At 37.5% G+C, this 15,669-nt stretch overlaps 1 protein-coding gene across 1 annotated transcript; it reads left to right on the top strand.

Annotated features, from left to right (window-relative positions):
- The first annotated feature begins 498 nt into the window (after positions 1 to 498).
- Positions 499 to 10,444, top strand: LOC145771765 (uncharacterized). The gene is made up of 5 exons (XM_082583496.1): positions 499 to 521; positions 793 to 1,240; positions 4,049 to 4,508; positions 10,061 to 10,199; positions 10,285 to 10,444. Exons 1-5 carry the CDS (start codon positions 499 to 501, stop codon positions 10,442 to 10,444), a joined length of 1,230 nt encoding a protein of 409 aa, XP_082439622.1.
- Positions 10,445 to 15,669: the final 5,225 nt, after the last annotated feature.

The following is a 15,669-nucleotide window of genomic DNA, read 5'->3' as shown; positions in this document are numbered from 1 at the left end:
TGAGGTTGTTAATTGTAAGTGATTAAAAAGATATTTTTGGAATATATCATCTATGCTAATAATAATGATCATAAAAATTTTGAAAAAAACATGTGGCCGCATGGCGAAATCGGCCAGGCAATCGAAGCACTACAAATGTTTATATCACAAAAAGTATCACTCTTAGCTCATTTTAACCTTCATTTTTGGAAAGCCCACCCCTGAAAATGGGGGGATAGATACCAATTTTATGAAGATTGGGCAACTAAGTCCCAAGATATGAGCATTTTTATGCGGCTCACTAAAAAAATCGCCACCTGGTGGTCAAACATTAAAATAGCGATAAAACAAAAACTGCTCAACCAATTTTGACAAAATTTGTGCCAAATAACTCAGAATTTCAAGCATTTTAAACTGTGAAAAAATGGGACAATTCTAAATTCTATGGTTCCAAAATTTCAATTTTCTGGATGAATTATAATGAAATGACCCTGCAGAAAACATTATATTGACCAAAAGATGTCACTCAAGAGAAAAGCCATGTAAGTGTGATATACGCAAGAAGTGTTTTTCACAAAAAGCACATTGGAAAACTAACCAAAAAATTTCTTCAGATGAAAAACCGTACCAGTGTGATGTATGCAATACCAGGTTTACACAACTGTCAAGTTTGAAATATCAACAAAAAATTCACAGCGATGAAAAACCATACCAGTGTGATGTATGCAACAAATGTTTTTCAGTTCAATCAAATCTGATAACTCACCAAAGAATTCATTCAGGTGAAAAACCATACAAGTGTGATGTTTGCAGCAAGTGTTTTTCAGACAAACGAAATTTGATCACTCACCAAAGAATTCATTCAGGTGAAAAACCATACAAGTGTGATGTATGCAACAAGTGTTTTTCAGTTAAATCGACACTGATAGTTCACGAAAGAATCCATTCAGGTGAAAAACCATACAAGTGTGATGTATGCAACAACCGTTTTTCACAAAAAACGCACTTGACAACTCACCAAAAAATTCACTCAGGTGAAAAACCATACAAGTGTGATGTATGCAACAAGTGTTTTGCAGATAAAAGATTACTAACAACCCACCACAGAGTTCATTCAGGTGAAAAACCATACAGGTGTGATGTATGCAACAAGTGTTTTTCACAAAAAACGAACTTGATAACCCACCAAAAAATTCATTCAGGTGAAAAGCCATACAAGTGTGATGTATGCAAGAAGTTTTTTTCACGTAAATCACATCTGGTAACTCATGGAAGGATTCATTGAAGTTGAAAGCCATACAAATCTAATTTATGGATTAAGTCTTGTTCATATAAATTTCATTAGATAACTCAATCGAAAATTTTATCAAAATTATTCTTTGCTATACGATTTTCTTGTGCTTCTGCCTTCACTTTGTATCATGGAGTATGTTGACAATCTTAAATTAATTAATTTGCTTAAACATTGCTCCAAATTCGTTCATCACTAGCCTGAGGTATGGTGCATGAGAATTTTGTGGATCAATGTTGGAACAAACTTTTGAATAAACTTGCATCAATAAAAAGCGTTTGTTGTGAAAGCAGTTCAATACCAAGCACTTCTTCGGTGCAAACCATTGGGCAGCTGTGAGTATGTTTTCCTTGATATGTCAATTGTTGGATGTTCAAAGTTTGATTTGAACATAATTTTCCTAAACTGAAGTTGCACCTGCCCTATGTTTGAGTATGCTTTCTTTTTTCGATTTGTTCTCCTTTACGATTTTCGATTTAAGTCTGTTGTATTGACTGCCAAGTGTAGAAAATAACGCTGGATGTCATTCTTTACATCTTATAGTGTGCCATAGCCTAGTTTATAGTCACTAAAGATTGCAAAATGTTAGGCTGCTGTTATGAAATGCCCGGTGAACAGTCTCATTCTGTATAAATGCAAATAAATATAAAAATCAGTATAAAATGCAAATTTAAATCTCAACTATCGCGAAAACTTGATGTGCCACATCAAAAGGTAATACAGATTCAGAGTCTCTGTCAAATCCTTCAGGAATCGCATTGAATCTTTGTTTGAAATTTGCTCTCAATCAGTGTAATTCACCAAAGAATCTCTTCATGCGATAAGCCATGCACGTTAGACCTCCCCAATCCCCGGACTTTCTTTTGTTTTCATCTATATTGTGACTTTTCTGCATGGGTTTTCAATGCTGATTTCAAAAATATGCATAAAAATTTTTTTCGATCAACATCTGGGAAGTTATTCGCTGTTGCTTAGCAACAACTTTTCAAAAAAATTACAAAAATCCCCTTTAAAACCCCTTTACTTTTAACCTAGTATGCTGATATCTAGATTATCTGAAAGCATTTCTTCTGCTGAAGAATTTAAAAAAAAAAATTATTAAAATTGGACAATCGGTACCAGAGTTATGACCGTTTAAGTACCCAGATTATGCAGTCACGCATGACTGATTTTTGTTAATTTTTTGCCAAATGATACTAGAAAAATGGTGAAAGTTGCTGTCAAGGGGTTTTTGAGGGTAAGGAGTTCAAAAAATATATTAAAAAGTGTCTCAGAGCAACAGAAAAAAAGTTATTAAAAAATTGATACGAACAGTCATGCATGAATGATTTTGTCGCTGTCGCTTCATTCCTACAACGAGATGTATTCCTTAGGCACCACAAACGTTAAATGCCTGCAGTCATATACAGTATAACATGGAACCGATCATCTCAATGTAGCTAACATCTGGGTACCCATTGCACTTGATGTTAAAATACACGCTTCATTGCTCGGAAAGAGCTCTGATCAAGTGCAAGATGGTCACGGTCCGCCACAATTTCAATAGCATCTCTCACCCAGCATAATGTAGTCTATGTATCTAAATCATGTGGCAAAAAATGGATTAAGTCAGCTGAACTTAACGATAACCTTCTGTAATGCATTTCAGGTATCACTATTAATCAGTTAGCATTTTCTACTTGTATCTTGTATAATATGATTATATAACGTATTGTATACACTTCTTCTGTCTAATATTCCATGTGTATTCATGTATCCATCAGGGAGCTGAGGAAGAGTAAAATGAACAATGGTGGTTTGCTTGGTAATTTGCAGCCTTTAAAACATTTTAAGGAAGGACAATTTAGACCAACTACTGGAGATGTTTAGACCAACTACAAAAACCCCTTGACAGCAACTTTCACCATTTTTCTAGTATCATTTGGCAATAAATTAACAAAAATCAGTCATGCGTGACTGCATAATCTGGGTACTTAAACGGTCATAACTCTGGTACCGATTGTCCAATTTTAATAATTTTTTTTTTAATTCTTCAGCAGAAGAAATGCTTTCAGATAATCTAGATATCAGCATACTAGGTTAAAAGTAAAGGGGTTTTGAAGAGGATTTTTGTAATTTTTTTGAAAAGTTGTTGCTAAGCAACAGCGAATAACTTCCCAGACGTTGATCGAAAAAAAATGTTATGCATATTTTTGAAATTAGCATTGAAAACCCATGCAGAAAAGTCACAATATAGATGAAAACAAAAGAAAGTCCGGGGATTGGGGAGGTCTAAATTGCACGTGTGATGTGTGCAACAAACGCTTGTCCTGCAACGAAATGTGATAATGCAGTTGTTAATGGAAATAGTGTGTCTTTACATTTTTTCTTTCAATGCCTACTTATAACTGGACATGGCTGTTTTAACACTGTTCGTAATCTCAGGTTTGTATGTGCTTTTTTCATAACACTTTCATTGTTTTGCAATGTATGCTCATTACAATTGCGAATTGATGTTGTGGTCTTTGTTGCAATGCCAGTTGTTTAGTTGCACAGTGTATTGTTGTCATCGGATAGATATTGTTTGCTTTGTAATGAATATTGTGAGTGAACTATCATCACATTGTATTTGTTAGTGCATTCTTTAAAAAGTTTAATTTGTTGTTTGATGTTTTGTAGTTGCACAGCTTAGCATTATAAATACCTTTTTAATATTTCAGCCACATTTTACTGCTTGAACCTTAGCTGCTGCATAGTCTTAAAATTTCTTCTTGATATTGCAATTTTTTCAACTTATAGAAAAAACTTAAAGGAATTGTTGTGAAGCTTGAAAATGTTAAGGAATATGAAGACCACAGGAATATAAATGACTGTTCAGTTGTTGCAGAAAACATTATATTGACCAAAAAAACATGTCATTCAAGAGAAAAGCCTTGTAAGTGTGATATATGCAAGAAGTGTTTTTCACAAAAAGCACATTTGAAAACTCAGCAAAAAATTTCCTCAGATGAAAAACCGTACCAGTGCGATGTATGCAATAGCAGGTTTACACAACTGTCAAGTTTGAAATATCACCAAAAAATTCACAGCGGTGAAAAACCATACCAGTGTGTTGTATGCTGCAAGTGTTTTTCAGATAAACGAAATTTGATCACTCACCAAAGAATTCATTCAGGTGAAAAACCATACAAGTGTGATGTATGCAACAAGTGTTTTTCACAAAAAACACGTTTGACAACTCACCAAAGAATTCATTCAGGTGAGAACCATACAAGTGTGATGTATGCAACAAGTGTTTTTCACAAAATTCAAATCTGCTTACCTACCAAAGTGTTTACTCAGGTGAAAAACCATACCAATGTGATGTATGTAACAATTGTTTTTCACAAAATTCAAATTTGATCATTTACGAAAGAGTTCATTCACGTGAAAAACCATACAAGTGTGATGTTTGTCGCAAGTGTTTTTCAGTTAAATCAACTCTGATATGCATGAATGGCACATTAGCCTCGGCAATAAAAATGCCGAGGCCACACGAGCGCTTGTAAGGACCACAAGATTACAAAAATAACATTAGTTTTCTTAGCCACACCAGACTAGGAGGTTGATTCAATCTTATTATTGCTTGATGTTTTTTTTGGGTTACTTCCTACTTCGCCGGCGCTTAGACACGTGCCCAGCTGGGAGAATTAATCTTTTATAGAAATATCACCCTATTTGCATTGATTCAACGCCAGTAGACGTCAAATTATTGTAAGCATTTACTCCTTATCGCGCTTCGCTTTCCGTTATCTCGTCCAGCTGTATCAGAAACGATCGCGCCGGTTTCACAACGAACCACACAACATCAGCAGATGTCGAATACATGTAAGTAATAGGTTAACGCGTTAACCTTTAGAGTGAGCTTTGTTAATTGCGGTTTGTGATAGATGTCTGGTTGCGTAACAACAACAGGTGTAATTTTATGCGCTGACAATGCTCATGCAAACTATAAAAAAAGTTGCAACCTTATAAATACTGGCTTAATTGTTACGCAAAAGTTATTCTTTCATCGACAGCTTGTTCTTTACCAATGTTATTGCCAATGTAAATCATGGTAAAGGAAGATACGGTTAAAAAGTGGAATTTACCTGCTATAGGTTATGAGACAGAGAGGACAGAAGGAAAGGTTAGTGTAGTATTTTGCAAAATTTGTAAAGAATTTTATGACGGAAACACGTTTCTTCCCTTCTTCCGAGCCAATGGAAGCAACTGTTTATACTACGAGACAAGCTGCAACTCCACAACGTTCTACAATTAATTGAGATATGCGTCGTTTTGCCTCTTTCCAATGCGGAAGTTGAGCGTGTGTTTTCTTCATTTGCAAGAATGCTCAGCAAAGACAGATATATGGAGTAATAAAATTACGTATGATAAATTGATAATCTATATGTATAAAGATTTACCAATGAAATGTAACTTATTGCGTACTTTTTGGTTTACACTGTACTAAATCAAGAATAAATGTAAAATAGTTACTTAGTTAGGCTGTGTTGTTGAAACTGTGTTATTCTTTTCTCTAGAATGCGTCTTAACAATGATAGCCAAAGAGCATTAATGCGAGTGCGATGTGCAGGAAGAAACATTCCTCTCAGTCGATATGCTACAGCCATAGATTTGTTCCTTAATCCAGGGCTTCCCAAACTGGGGTTTGCGACCCCCCAAGGGGTTGCGTAACGAACTTCAGGGGTCGCAGAAAGTATACGAATTTGCACAAGGTACTGCATATTAACACTTCTGTGCGAGATGCTGTGATAGTTATTGACTTTATTAAGAGTCGTGCACTCAATAGGCTGCCCGTATTTTTGAAAATTTATGAGGTGAAATTGAATCGGAGTTAAAAACTCCTTTACCGCTTCGTGAAGTGAGGTGGCTTTCAAAAGTCAAAGCTTTAAATGGTTAGCCAATTAACGTTGAAAACCGAAATCGTGACTTTTCCAACAGAATAAAATTCTGTCTTGGTCCACCATTTTCGCAATAGGCTAACATCTAGCTCAGTGGTTCTCAAACTGAGGTCCGCTGTCCTTTTGTGGTCCGCGAGGCAATTTTCTGGGACCGCGAAGCACCTTTCAAAAAAATTAACACGATCCCAAAAAAAAAAAATTGTGGAAAGTAAAACTTTTCAGGCAACTTATTTTCTAAACCAAACATAAAAGATATATTAGCTGGAGGAAAAGTTGGAGAAGAAAAGTCGCAGTGCGTGCTATGCTGTAAAGTTTTCTAGATTCTACCTTTTGAAATTATGTCAAACGTCAGATTTGCTTAAAAAAGTAAACGAATTTAATTTGTCCCTCCTAGGAGAAAACATCAATAGGCTATTTTGTGTTGAAATCTAAAATTGAACATCTGGAAACCAAAATTTCAAAATCATTTATCTGAAATGTTGTCACTTCGCTTACCGTTCCAACCTAAGCAACATTGAAACTCTTTTGAGACCAGCTTTAACTAACATGACCAGCTTATAACTAACATGACCGTTAGGGTGGCTCTTAAAATTGAGTTTTTCAATTTTGCTTGGGACACCCTTTCAAATGGTGAGGTTGTCAGAAAAAATAACTCTTGCAATTTTTTTTTTAATTTGAAGTTGATTTAGGGGTGGCCCTCCCCCCCTAAAGTTCTGTGCCCTCCCTCGAGATACCAAATCTGCGTATCTCGAAAACCACTTGAGCTAGAGATACGATTTTTGTGTTAAAAGATGCAGAAAACATGGTTTTCTATCTGCTTTCTGAACATTGAATGCACCTATCTTGAGTAGAAAAGCAGTTATTTAGAAAAAACGCATTTGACCAAATCTTGATTTTACAACCTTTTTTGTGACCACGAAACCGTCTACAAAATTTCGTTTTTTTTCTTAATTTTTGCACCTTAGAGGGAACACTGGTAACTATATTCATTTCAAAATATAATTCTGGTCAGTACTGCAAGAAGTGATATTATCGACAATATTTTACATATTGCCTTGCCTATCGTGACAGGATGTCTGCGACCTACACCATCAGACAATTTCCCTGTCCTTGCAGGCAACCAACCAGCTGAATTTCATTGCGAAGAAGCCATCCTGTCTCCTTCTCGCCGCACTACGAACCCCAACCACTTGCTCCACTCAAGTCTCTACGAGTCTGTGAGCGAGCAATTGAGCATCCTCGGCAACTGAAATCGACACCCATTTGTATGTGACGCACAACTCCTGATGAAAACCGCTGAAGACCAATCCATCAGCGCGGCTACCTGGGAGCACAACAAATGGAGCTCAGAGTGGAAGAAGAACTCCTCAAGACTCTAAAGTTTTATCTCCGACACCAGCCCCCATCCAACCGAAATGCATAATTTGCCAAAGAAGGCCTGGGTGCGGCTCAACCGCCTGCGAACTGGACTACTGGAGTCAGACTATTCCGCTCCAAAATGCACAAATGAGGGATGGCTCCATCCGCAATCTGTGAGTGTGGCAAAGAGGAACAAACCACAGACCACACCATCTGTAACTGCGCCAAATGGTATGCGTGGTCTGCTTGAACTGGATGACGAATCAATGCAATTGCTGCTCAACACCTGCTCAAGCATCTAAACCGCATCGCCACTGCCCAAGGGTGGTAAAAGACAGACCTCTTGACCCCTGGAGTAACAAAGAAGGTTTCAACGAAGAAGAATCGACAATATTGTTCTTGTTGGAATTTGGAAACAGTTTCCTGTGTTCAGTAACAACTTGCAAAAGAAACTGAAGTTGGTACTCATCTTCAGTTAAGAGTTTGTTAAAATCCTGGATTAGACTTAGAGCAACTCCTCTTTTTGCTCTGTCATCGACTGCTGAAAGTCGCTTTGCCATGTGTAAAGCTTGAATAAATGCACCATCTTCAGTCCAATGAGCAGGATCCTTTGAAAGTATAATCATTGCTTCATCTTCACCCAACAACTGAAGAAGCCATTTTGAATTAGAGGTGCAATACTGTTCTAGACCCTTATTGCTAAGAAACGCATTTACTTTGATGCTTGATCTCCTTGGTGGACGTTCTCTTGTTTCATCTAACATGGTTGCCACCATTAGCTTTTCACTTTCCACAGACAATCGAAAGTCAAACAAGGCTAGTCCAACCTTTTCTTCGGACAGATACCATAAATGCAGACCAAGCTTTTTGCATAAATCGCCTTCGCCATCCAACAAGTACGATGCATAGCACCTGAAGCTTGAAAGCAGATTCCACACTCAGGAGTTTCTCCAAGGAATATGACAAAAAACGGGCATTTTAGCTATGTATGAATGCATAAAAGTTTAGGAATACTTATTTGGTTTATTGCTTTACCAGTTTTACAGGTTAGTTTATGAACTTTGTTTATTGAATAGCTTGGGCCACAATACTTGTTTAGCACTGTTTTGTGCTAGAATACCGAAAACGGGTTTTTTCTAAACAACTGCTTTTCTACTCAAGATAGACGCAATCACTGTTCAGAAAGCAGATAGGAAATCATGCTTTCTGCACCTTTTGACACAAAAACCATATCTCTAGCTCAAGCAGTTTTTGAGATATGCAGATTTGGTATTTTGGAGGAGGGCGCAAAACTTTAGGGGGGGAGGGCCACCTCTAAATCAATTTCAAATTCAAAAATTTTTTGCAGGAGTTATTTTTTCTGACAACCTCACCTTTTAAAAGGGTGTCCCACACAAAATTCAAAATTTTTTCATTTTTTGCCAAATAAGAGCCACCCTAATGACCGTGACCATCTTGCACTTGATCAGAGCTCTTTCCGAGCAATGAAGCGTGTTTTCTAACATCAACTGCAGTGGCTACCCAGATGCTAGCTACATTGAGATAATCGGTTCCATGTTATACTGTATATGACTGCAGGCATTTACCGTTTGTGGTGCCTAAGGAATACATCTTGTTGTAGGAATGAAGCGACTGCGACAAAATCATTCATGCATGACTGTTTGTATCAATTTTTTAATAACTTTTTTTCTGTTGCTCTGAGACACTTTTTAATATATTTTTTGAACTTACCCCCAAAAACCCCTTGACAGCAACTTTCACCATTTTTCTAGTACCATCTGGCAATAAATTAACAAAAATCAGTCATGCGTGACTGCACAATCTGGGTACTTAAACGGTCGTAACTCTGGTACCGATTGTCCAATTTTAATAATTTTTTTTTTACTTCTTCAGCAGAAGAAATGCTTTCAGATAATCTGGATATCAGCATACTAGGTTAAAAGTAAAGGAGTTTTAAAGGGGATTTTTGTAATTTTTATGAAAAGTTGTTGCTAAGCAACAGCGAATAACTTCCCAGACCTTGATCGAAAAAAATTTTTATGCATATTTTTGAAATCAGCATTGAAAACCCATGCAGAAAAGTCACAATATGGATAAAAACAAAAGAAAGTCCTGGGATTGGGGAGGTCTACTACAGTATGTAGGTGTGATATATGCGAGAAGTGTTTTTTACAAAAAGCACATTTGAAAACTCACCAAAAAATTTCTTCAGATGAAAAACCGTACCAGTGTGATGTATGCAATAGCAAGTTTACACAACTGTCAAGTTTGAAATATCACCAAAAAATTCACAGCGGTGTAAAACCATACCAGTGTGATGTGTGCAACAAATGTTTTTCAGAGAAATCAAATCTTTTGACTCACCAAAGAATCCATTCAGATGAAAAGCCATACAAGTGTGATGTATGCAGGAAGTGTTTTTCAGATGAAACATATCTGGTACCTCACCAAAGAATCCATTCAGATGATATGGCTTACAAGTGTGATGTTTGCAGGAATATTTTTTCAGATAAACGACATTTGATCACTGACGAAAGAATTCACTCCGGTGAAAAACCATACAAGTGTGATGTATGCAACAAGTGTTTTTCGGTTAAATCGACTCTGATAGCTCACGAAAGAATCCATTCAGGTGAAAAACCATACAAGTGTGATTGTATGCAACAAGTGTTTTTCAGTTAAATCGACTCTGATAGCTCACGAAAGAATCCATTCAGGTGAAAAACCATGCAGGTGTGATGTATGCAACAACCGTTTTTCACAAAAAACGAACTTGACAACTCACCAAAGAATTCACTCAGGTAAAAAGCCTTACAAGTGTGATGTATGCAACAAGTGTTTTGCAGATATAAGGTTACTGACAACCCACCACAGAGTTCATTCTGGTGAATAACCATACAAGTGTGATCTATGCAACAATATTTACATGAATCAAATCTGGTAACTCATGGAAGAATTCATTGAGGTTGAAAGTTATACAAGTCTAATATATGGATTAAGTATTGTTCATATAAATTTCATTAGATAACTCAATCGAAAGTTTCACCAATGTAATTTTTTACCATACATTTTTCTTGTCCTTCTGCCTTCACTTTGCATCATAGAGTATGTTCTGTTACAATAACCAGACATTTCACTTACTGAAGTTTTAATTAACTTAAAAGTATGATATCTAAATACAGAACATAAATACATACGTAAACAGAAAAGAACATCATTACTCTGTAAACATAGGAACCTAACACCAGCTAACAAACTCAAGACTGCAACGAGTTGAAAACACAAAACACCGCGTGTACCAATAAAGAAAGAATGCCTGCGTCCGAAACAAAATAATAATGACGTCACACACGCGAATCAGAAGAGCGCAATTTCATTACAATCTCCTCCACCAAAATAGTGAGAATATTAATAGCGAATACATAGCAAATATAATAACACGGTAGCTTAAAGAGAACACATTTAGTAAGATAGCCTATCAGGAGGTTTACGTTCTCTTGATGATCGCCAACCCACTTCAGTTTGTGCTTTCACAACCTTTTTGGGCGAGTCGTCAACTTCGGCGAGCGGTAAGTCGGTAGGCCTATTATCTGCTGGGCTAACTCCCATGCTATCAGGTTCAAGCACGCCATCTTGTGACGGAGGTGAAGACGAATGTCCTGTGGGGGCAAGATCTCTGGCAGATACAGTGGCTTCATGACCATTTTCGAAACGTACACGGGCATAATTCGGATTACTTTCGAGAATCTCGGCACTGTCAACAAGGGGTTCATATTTACTGTTACGCACATGCCGTCTAACGTACACAGGACCATCTTCGAGCCAAGTCGGGACAGAAGTGCCACACGATGATCGTCGTGAAAAATTAAACAAGCGATCGTGAGGGGTTTCGTTTGTGGCAGTATTAAGCAATGATCGGATCGAATGTAAAGCCTTGGGTAACACAGCTTCCCAGTGGGCAGTACGTAAATTTTTCGATCTTAAACACAGTTTTATGGCAGTCCACACAATACCATTGTAACGTTCACATTGAGCATTCCCTTGGGGGTTATATACAGAAGTGAAACTAGTCGCAACAGACAAATTTCTCAAGTACTCTTTTAACCTCTTAGAAAATTTAAACGCTTTGGCGTTATCAGAATGGATAATGCTAGGCGTACCGTATACCGAAAACAAATTATGCAAACATGAAATCACAGTATCGCCACTGGTATCAGCACAAGGAAATACAAACGGAAAGCGAGAATACTCATCCACGATAGTAAGAAAATAACGATTTTTAGAAACTGATGGTATCGGGCCTTTAAAATCTATGTTCAGTCTCTCAAACGGTTGGGTAGATTTGATTAAAGTAGCATTCGGTGGCTTATAAAATCGTGGCTTTACTTCACAGCATACTTCACAATTAGCAGTCAAACGTCGAACGTCTTCAACTGAATACGGTAAATTTTTCATACGAATAAAGTGAAACATTCTTGTCACCCCTGGGTGACATAATTTGTCGTGAATTTCGTACAGTGTAGTGTCTGCTGTGCTGGCACAATATGCTCTTGAAATAGCATCTGGTGCTACGTTCAAAGTCCCAGGCCTATAGATAATGTCGTAAGAAAATTGTGAAAGTTCAACTCTCCATCGGAGAATTTTGTCGTTTTTAATTTTGCCATGATTTTTGTTGTCAAACATAAACTTTACCGAATTTTGATCGGTGACGAGGCTAAAACGACGGCCGTGGAGAAAATGCGACCATTTTCGAACAGCTTCCACTATTGCCGTGGCCTCTTTCTCAACACTTGCATGATGCTTTTCATGGCGATTTAAGGTGCGAGAGAAAAATGCAACCGGTTTACCGTTTTGTTGAAGTATTGCTGACAGTGCTACGTCCGACGCATCGGTTTCAACACAAAAAGGCAAATTTTCATCAATTGCTTGCAACGTCGCGTCCGCCAACACTTGTTTTAAGGTTTTAAACGCGTTTTCAGCATCTTGATTCAATGGAAATGATGCTGTTTCCGTTAGAGGCTTTATTTTATCCGAATACTTTGGTATCCAACGTGCATAGTACGCAAATAACCCGACAATTCGTCGTAGAGCCTTTGTACTCCGGGGCACAGGCATTTGAAGGAGGGGCCTTACTCTTTCTGGATCTGGAATTATAGTTCCATTTTGAACTCTATACCCTAAAAGATCAATTGTTTTACATGAGTACTTGCACTTCTTTTCATTAAAAGTAAGGTTGCAGTCTTTAGCAACATCCAGGAAGTGACGCAGATTTTCGTCGTGTTCCTGTTTTGTTTTGCCACACACTGTCACATTGTCTAAGTAAGCAAAAGTACTTTTACAAGAATGTCGATCAATAATGTCATCTATAATTCTTTGAAACCATGGCACCGCGTTAGTTAAGCCGAATGGAATGACATTGTACTCGTACAGTTGACCATTTGCTTCAAAAGCGGTGTACAAGCGATCAGCTTCGGGAATTTCAATTTGATGATAGGCACTTTTGAGATCGAGTGTGCTGAAGAACGTGTATTGGGCAATTTTGTTTACTTGATCTTGCATATTGGGTAATGGGTAAGCGTCTAAATCAGTGAATTTGTTAATTGTGCGGCTATAATCCACACACATTCTTTTCCGGTGAATTTCTTCATTTTCCCCAGACACAACAAGAACTTGGGCTCTCCATGGGGAGGTACTTGGACGAATTGTTCTATTAGCTAGTTGCGTTTGAATGGCATTTCCAATAAATTTTTCATTAGTAATAGATTGTTTTCTTGATTTTGTGGCAATAGGTTTGCAATCTGCAGTCAAATGTTCAAAAAGTTGTGGCATGAGAGGTGTTTTAATTTTTCCTAGAGCGCCAAGCTGAAGTAATGGTTCCTTTCCACCAAAATCAATTTTTACTGACTCGTGTTGTTTTAAGAAGTCTTGTCCCAAAATTACGTCAGTCAGTAAGTGTTTTAAAATCACCAGATTGACATCAACATATTTGCGTTGCTCGAGTTCAATGTTTACTTGACAGTAACCTTGACTACTTGACGCTTTTCCTTTTATCGCCATTCCAATTTTACATGATTGAGGGTGAACTACAAGATTATGCCTTCGAACAAACTCTTTATCCACATGGCTTAAACTGGATCCGGTGTCAATTAATGCATTAGCCCAAATGCCATTGATGCTAATTCTAACATTTACCTTTGTCGGGGGGTCTCCTGTTGGTTCCGACGATGATACCACCGCGAGCGATTCCATTGCAGAAGACTTCTTCCAACTCGTGCGACAAACCACCGCGTAGTGTCCGTAAGCGTTGCATTTGTAGCACTTGACTTTTCTGGCAGGGCACAGCGACCGAGCATGTTTTGGAAAACTTCCACAATATCCACATTTTGATTTGAAGCTGGATTGATTGGAACTACCCGCAAGTTGGTTTGGAATAGCAGCAGTACTGGGTTCATCATGATACTCAGAAATCGGCTTTGACACAAACGGCCTGTCGTATTGTTCGGAGTTTCGATGAGCAATTTCTAGGGAACGAGCTTGCTTGAAAATAGCTTCTAGCGTTGTGGTCTCTGGCGTGTTGTTTTCCAAAAGACGCTGTCGAATCTCGTGAGAGACAATACCAGAAATGAACGTTTCGCATATAGCTTCATTTCGATATTCTATTGCCGTCACCTGTCTATAATCACAATCTTTCGCTAACGTTTTTAGCTTTTGTAGATAGTCATCTAGCGATTGACTTATTTCTTGTTTGCAAGTTTTCAATTGGTAGCGTGAGAAACTACTGTTGATAGGTTTCTCATAAAGAGCACGTAGTGTAGCGACTGCATTGTCGAACGTGTCGCACTCACTAATATAATCATAAACGTCGGCATCTACATGCGCAATCAGGCATCTTAGCTTGTCCACATCAGTCGCATCCGGTGTACCTTCTAAGAATCCCGTGAATTGTTTGTACCAATGTAGCCAGGTTTTCTTGGATTGCGCAGAACTTGGATCAGCCTTGAAGACGTTAGGTTTATAAAACTTTAATAAGGTTTATAAAACTTAAATATAAAACAATTTAATTAACTTATTTGAAAATGGAAAGCAAGTTAATTAAATTGTTCTGTTACAATAACCAGACATTTCACTTACTGAAGTTTTAATTAACTTAAAAGTATGATATCTAAATACAGAACATAAATACATACGTAAACAGAAAAGAACATCATTACTCTGTAAACATAGGAACCTAACACCAGCTAACAAACTCAAGACTGCAACGAGTTGAAAACACAAAACACCGCGTGTACCAATAAAGAAAGAATGCCTGCGTCCGAAACAAAATAATAATGACGTCACACACGCGAATCAGAAGAGCGCAATTTCATTACAGAGTATATTGACAATCTTGAGCTTATATATTTGCTCAAACATTGCTCCAAATTCGTTCATCACTAGCCTGAGGTATGGTGCATGAGAATTTTATGGATCAATGTTTGAACAAACTTTTGAATAGCATTGCATCAATAAAAAGCGTTTGTTGTGAAAGCAATTGCAATACCAAGCACTTCTTTGGTGTTAACCATTGGCAGCTATGAATTAATCCATTATTCCTTATCCATCAATTCACACCACTATTTATAGAAGGTTTCTCGGTATAGTAACTTTGAGAAGGTTACGTAATGTTGCATCACACGAACTCATCGTTCGGTCACGTTGCATTGAGCGGCATAAACAAGCAAGTTTAAACAAGACTCTAGAACTGCACGTAGCAATCGAATGACCTAGAATACACGTTACATAATACAGATTTCGTAATCAGAGGTTACTTCAGGATAATGACCGATGATAACCTATAGCATAAGAATTTTACAATCAAAACAGCACGCTCGATCGAGATACAAGCAGCCCGTCGCAAGACCTCGCACATTGATTGTGACAGTGCCTTAAGTGCTTTTCACATCAGTGATGTCTGATAACTTGTCAAAGAATTCACTCAGGTAAAAACGATACAAATATGATGTATCCGGAATGGCCCGATTCGGCGAGTTCCTTATTCGGCGAGTTTTTGAAATTTTTAAAAGAAATTATGGGGCGATTTTTTGAAATTTTTGAAAGGTTATCATTGCCGTTTTTACA

The sequence above is a fragment of the Aplidium turbinatum genome, chromosome 6 (genome assembly GCF_918807975.1).
Source record: "Aplidium turbinatum chromosome 6, kaAplTurb1.1, whole genome shotgun sequence".
Lineage (NCBI taxonomy): Eukaryota > Metazoa > Chordata > Ascidiacea > Aplousobranchia > Polyclinidae > Aplidium > Aplidium turbinatum.
Note: the sequence above shows the minus strand (reverse complement) of the source record. Positions and strands in the feature narration are given on the sequence as shown.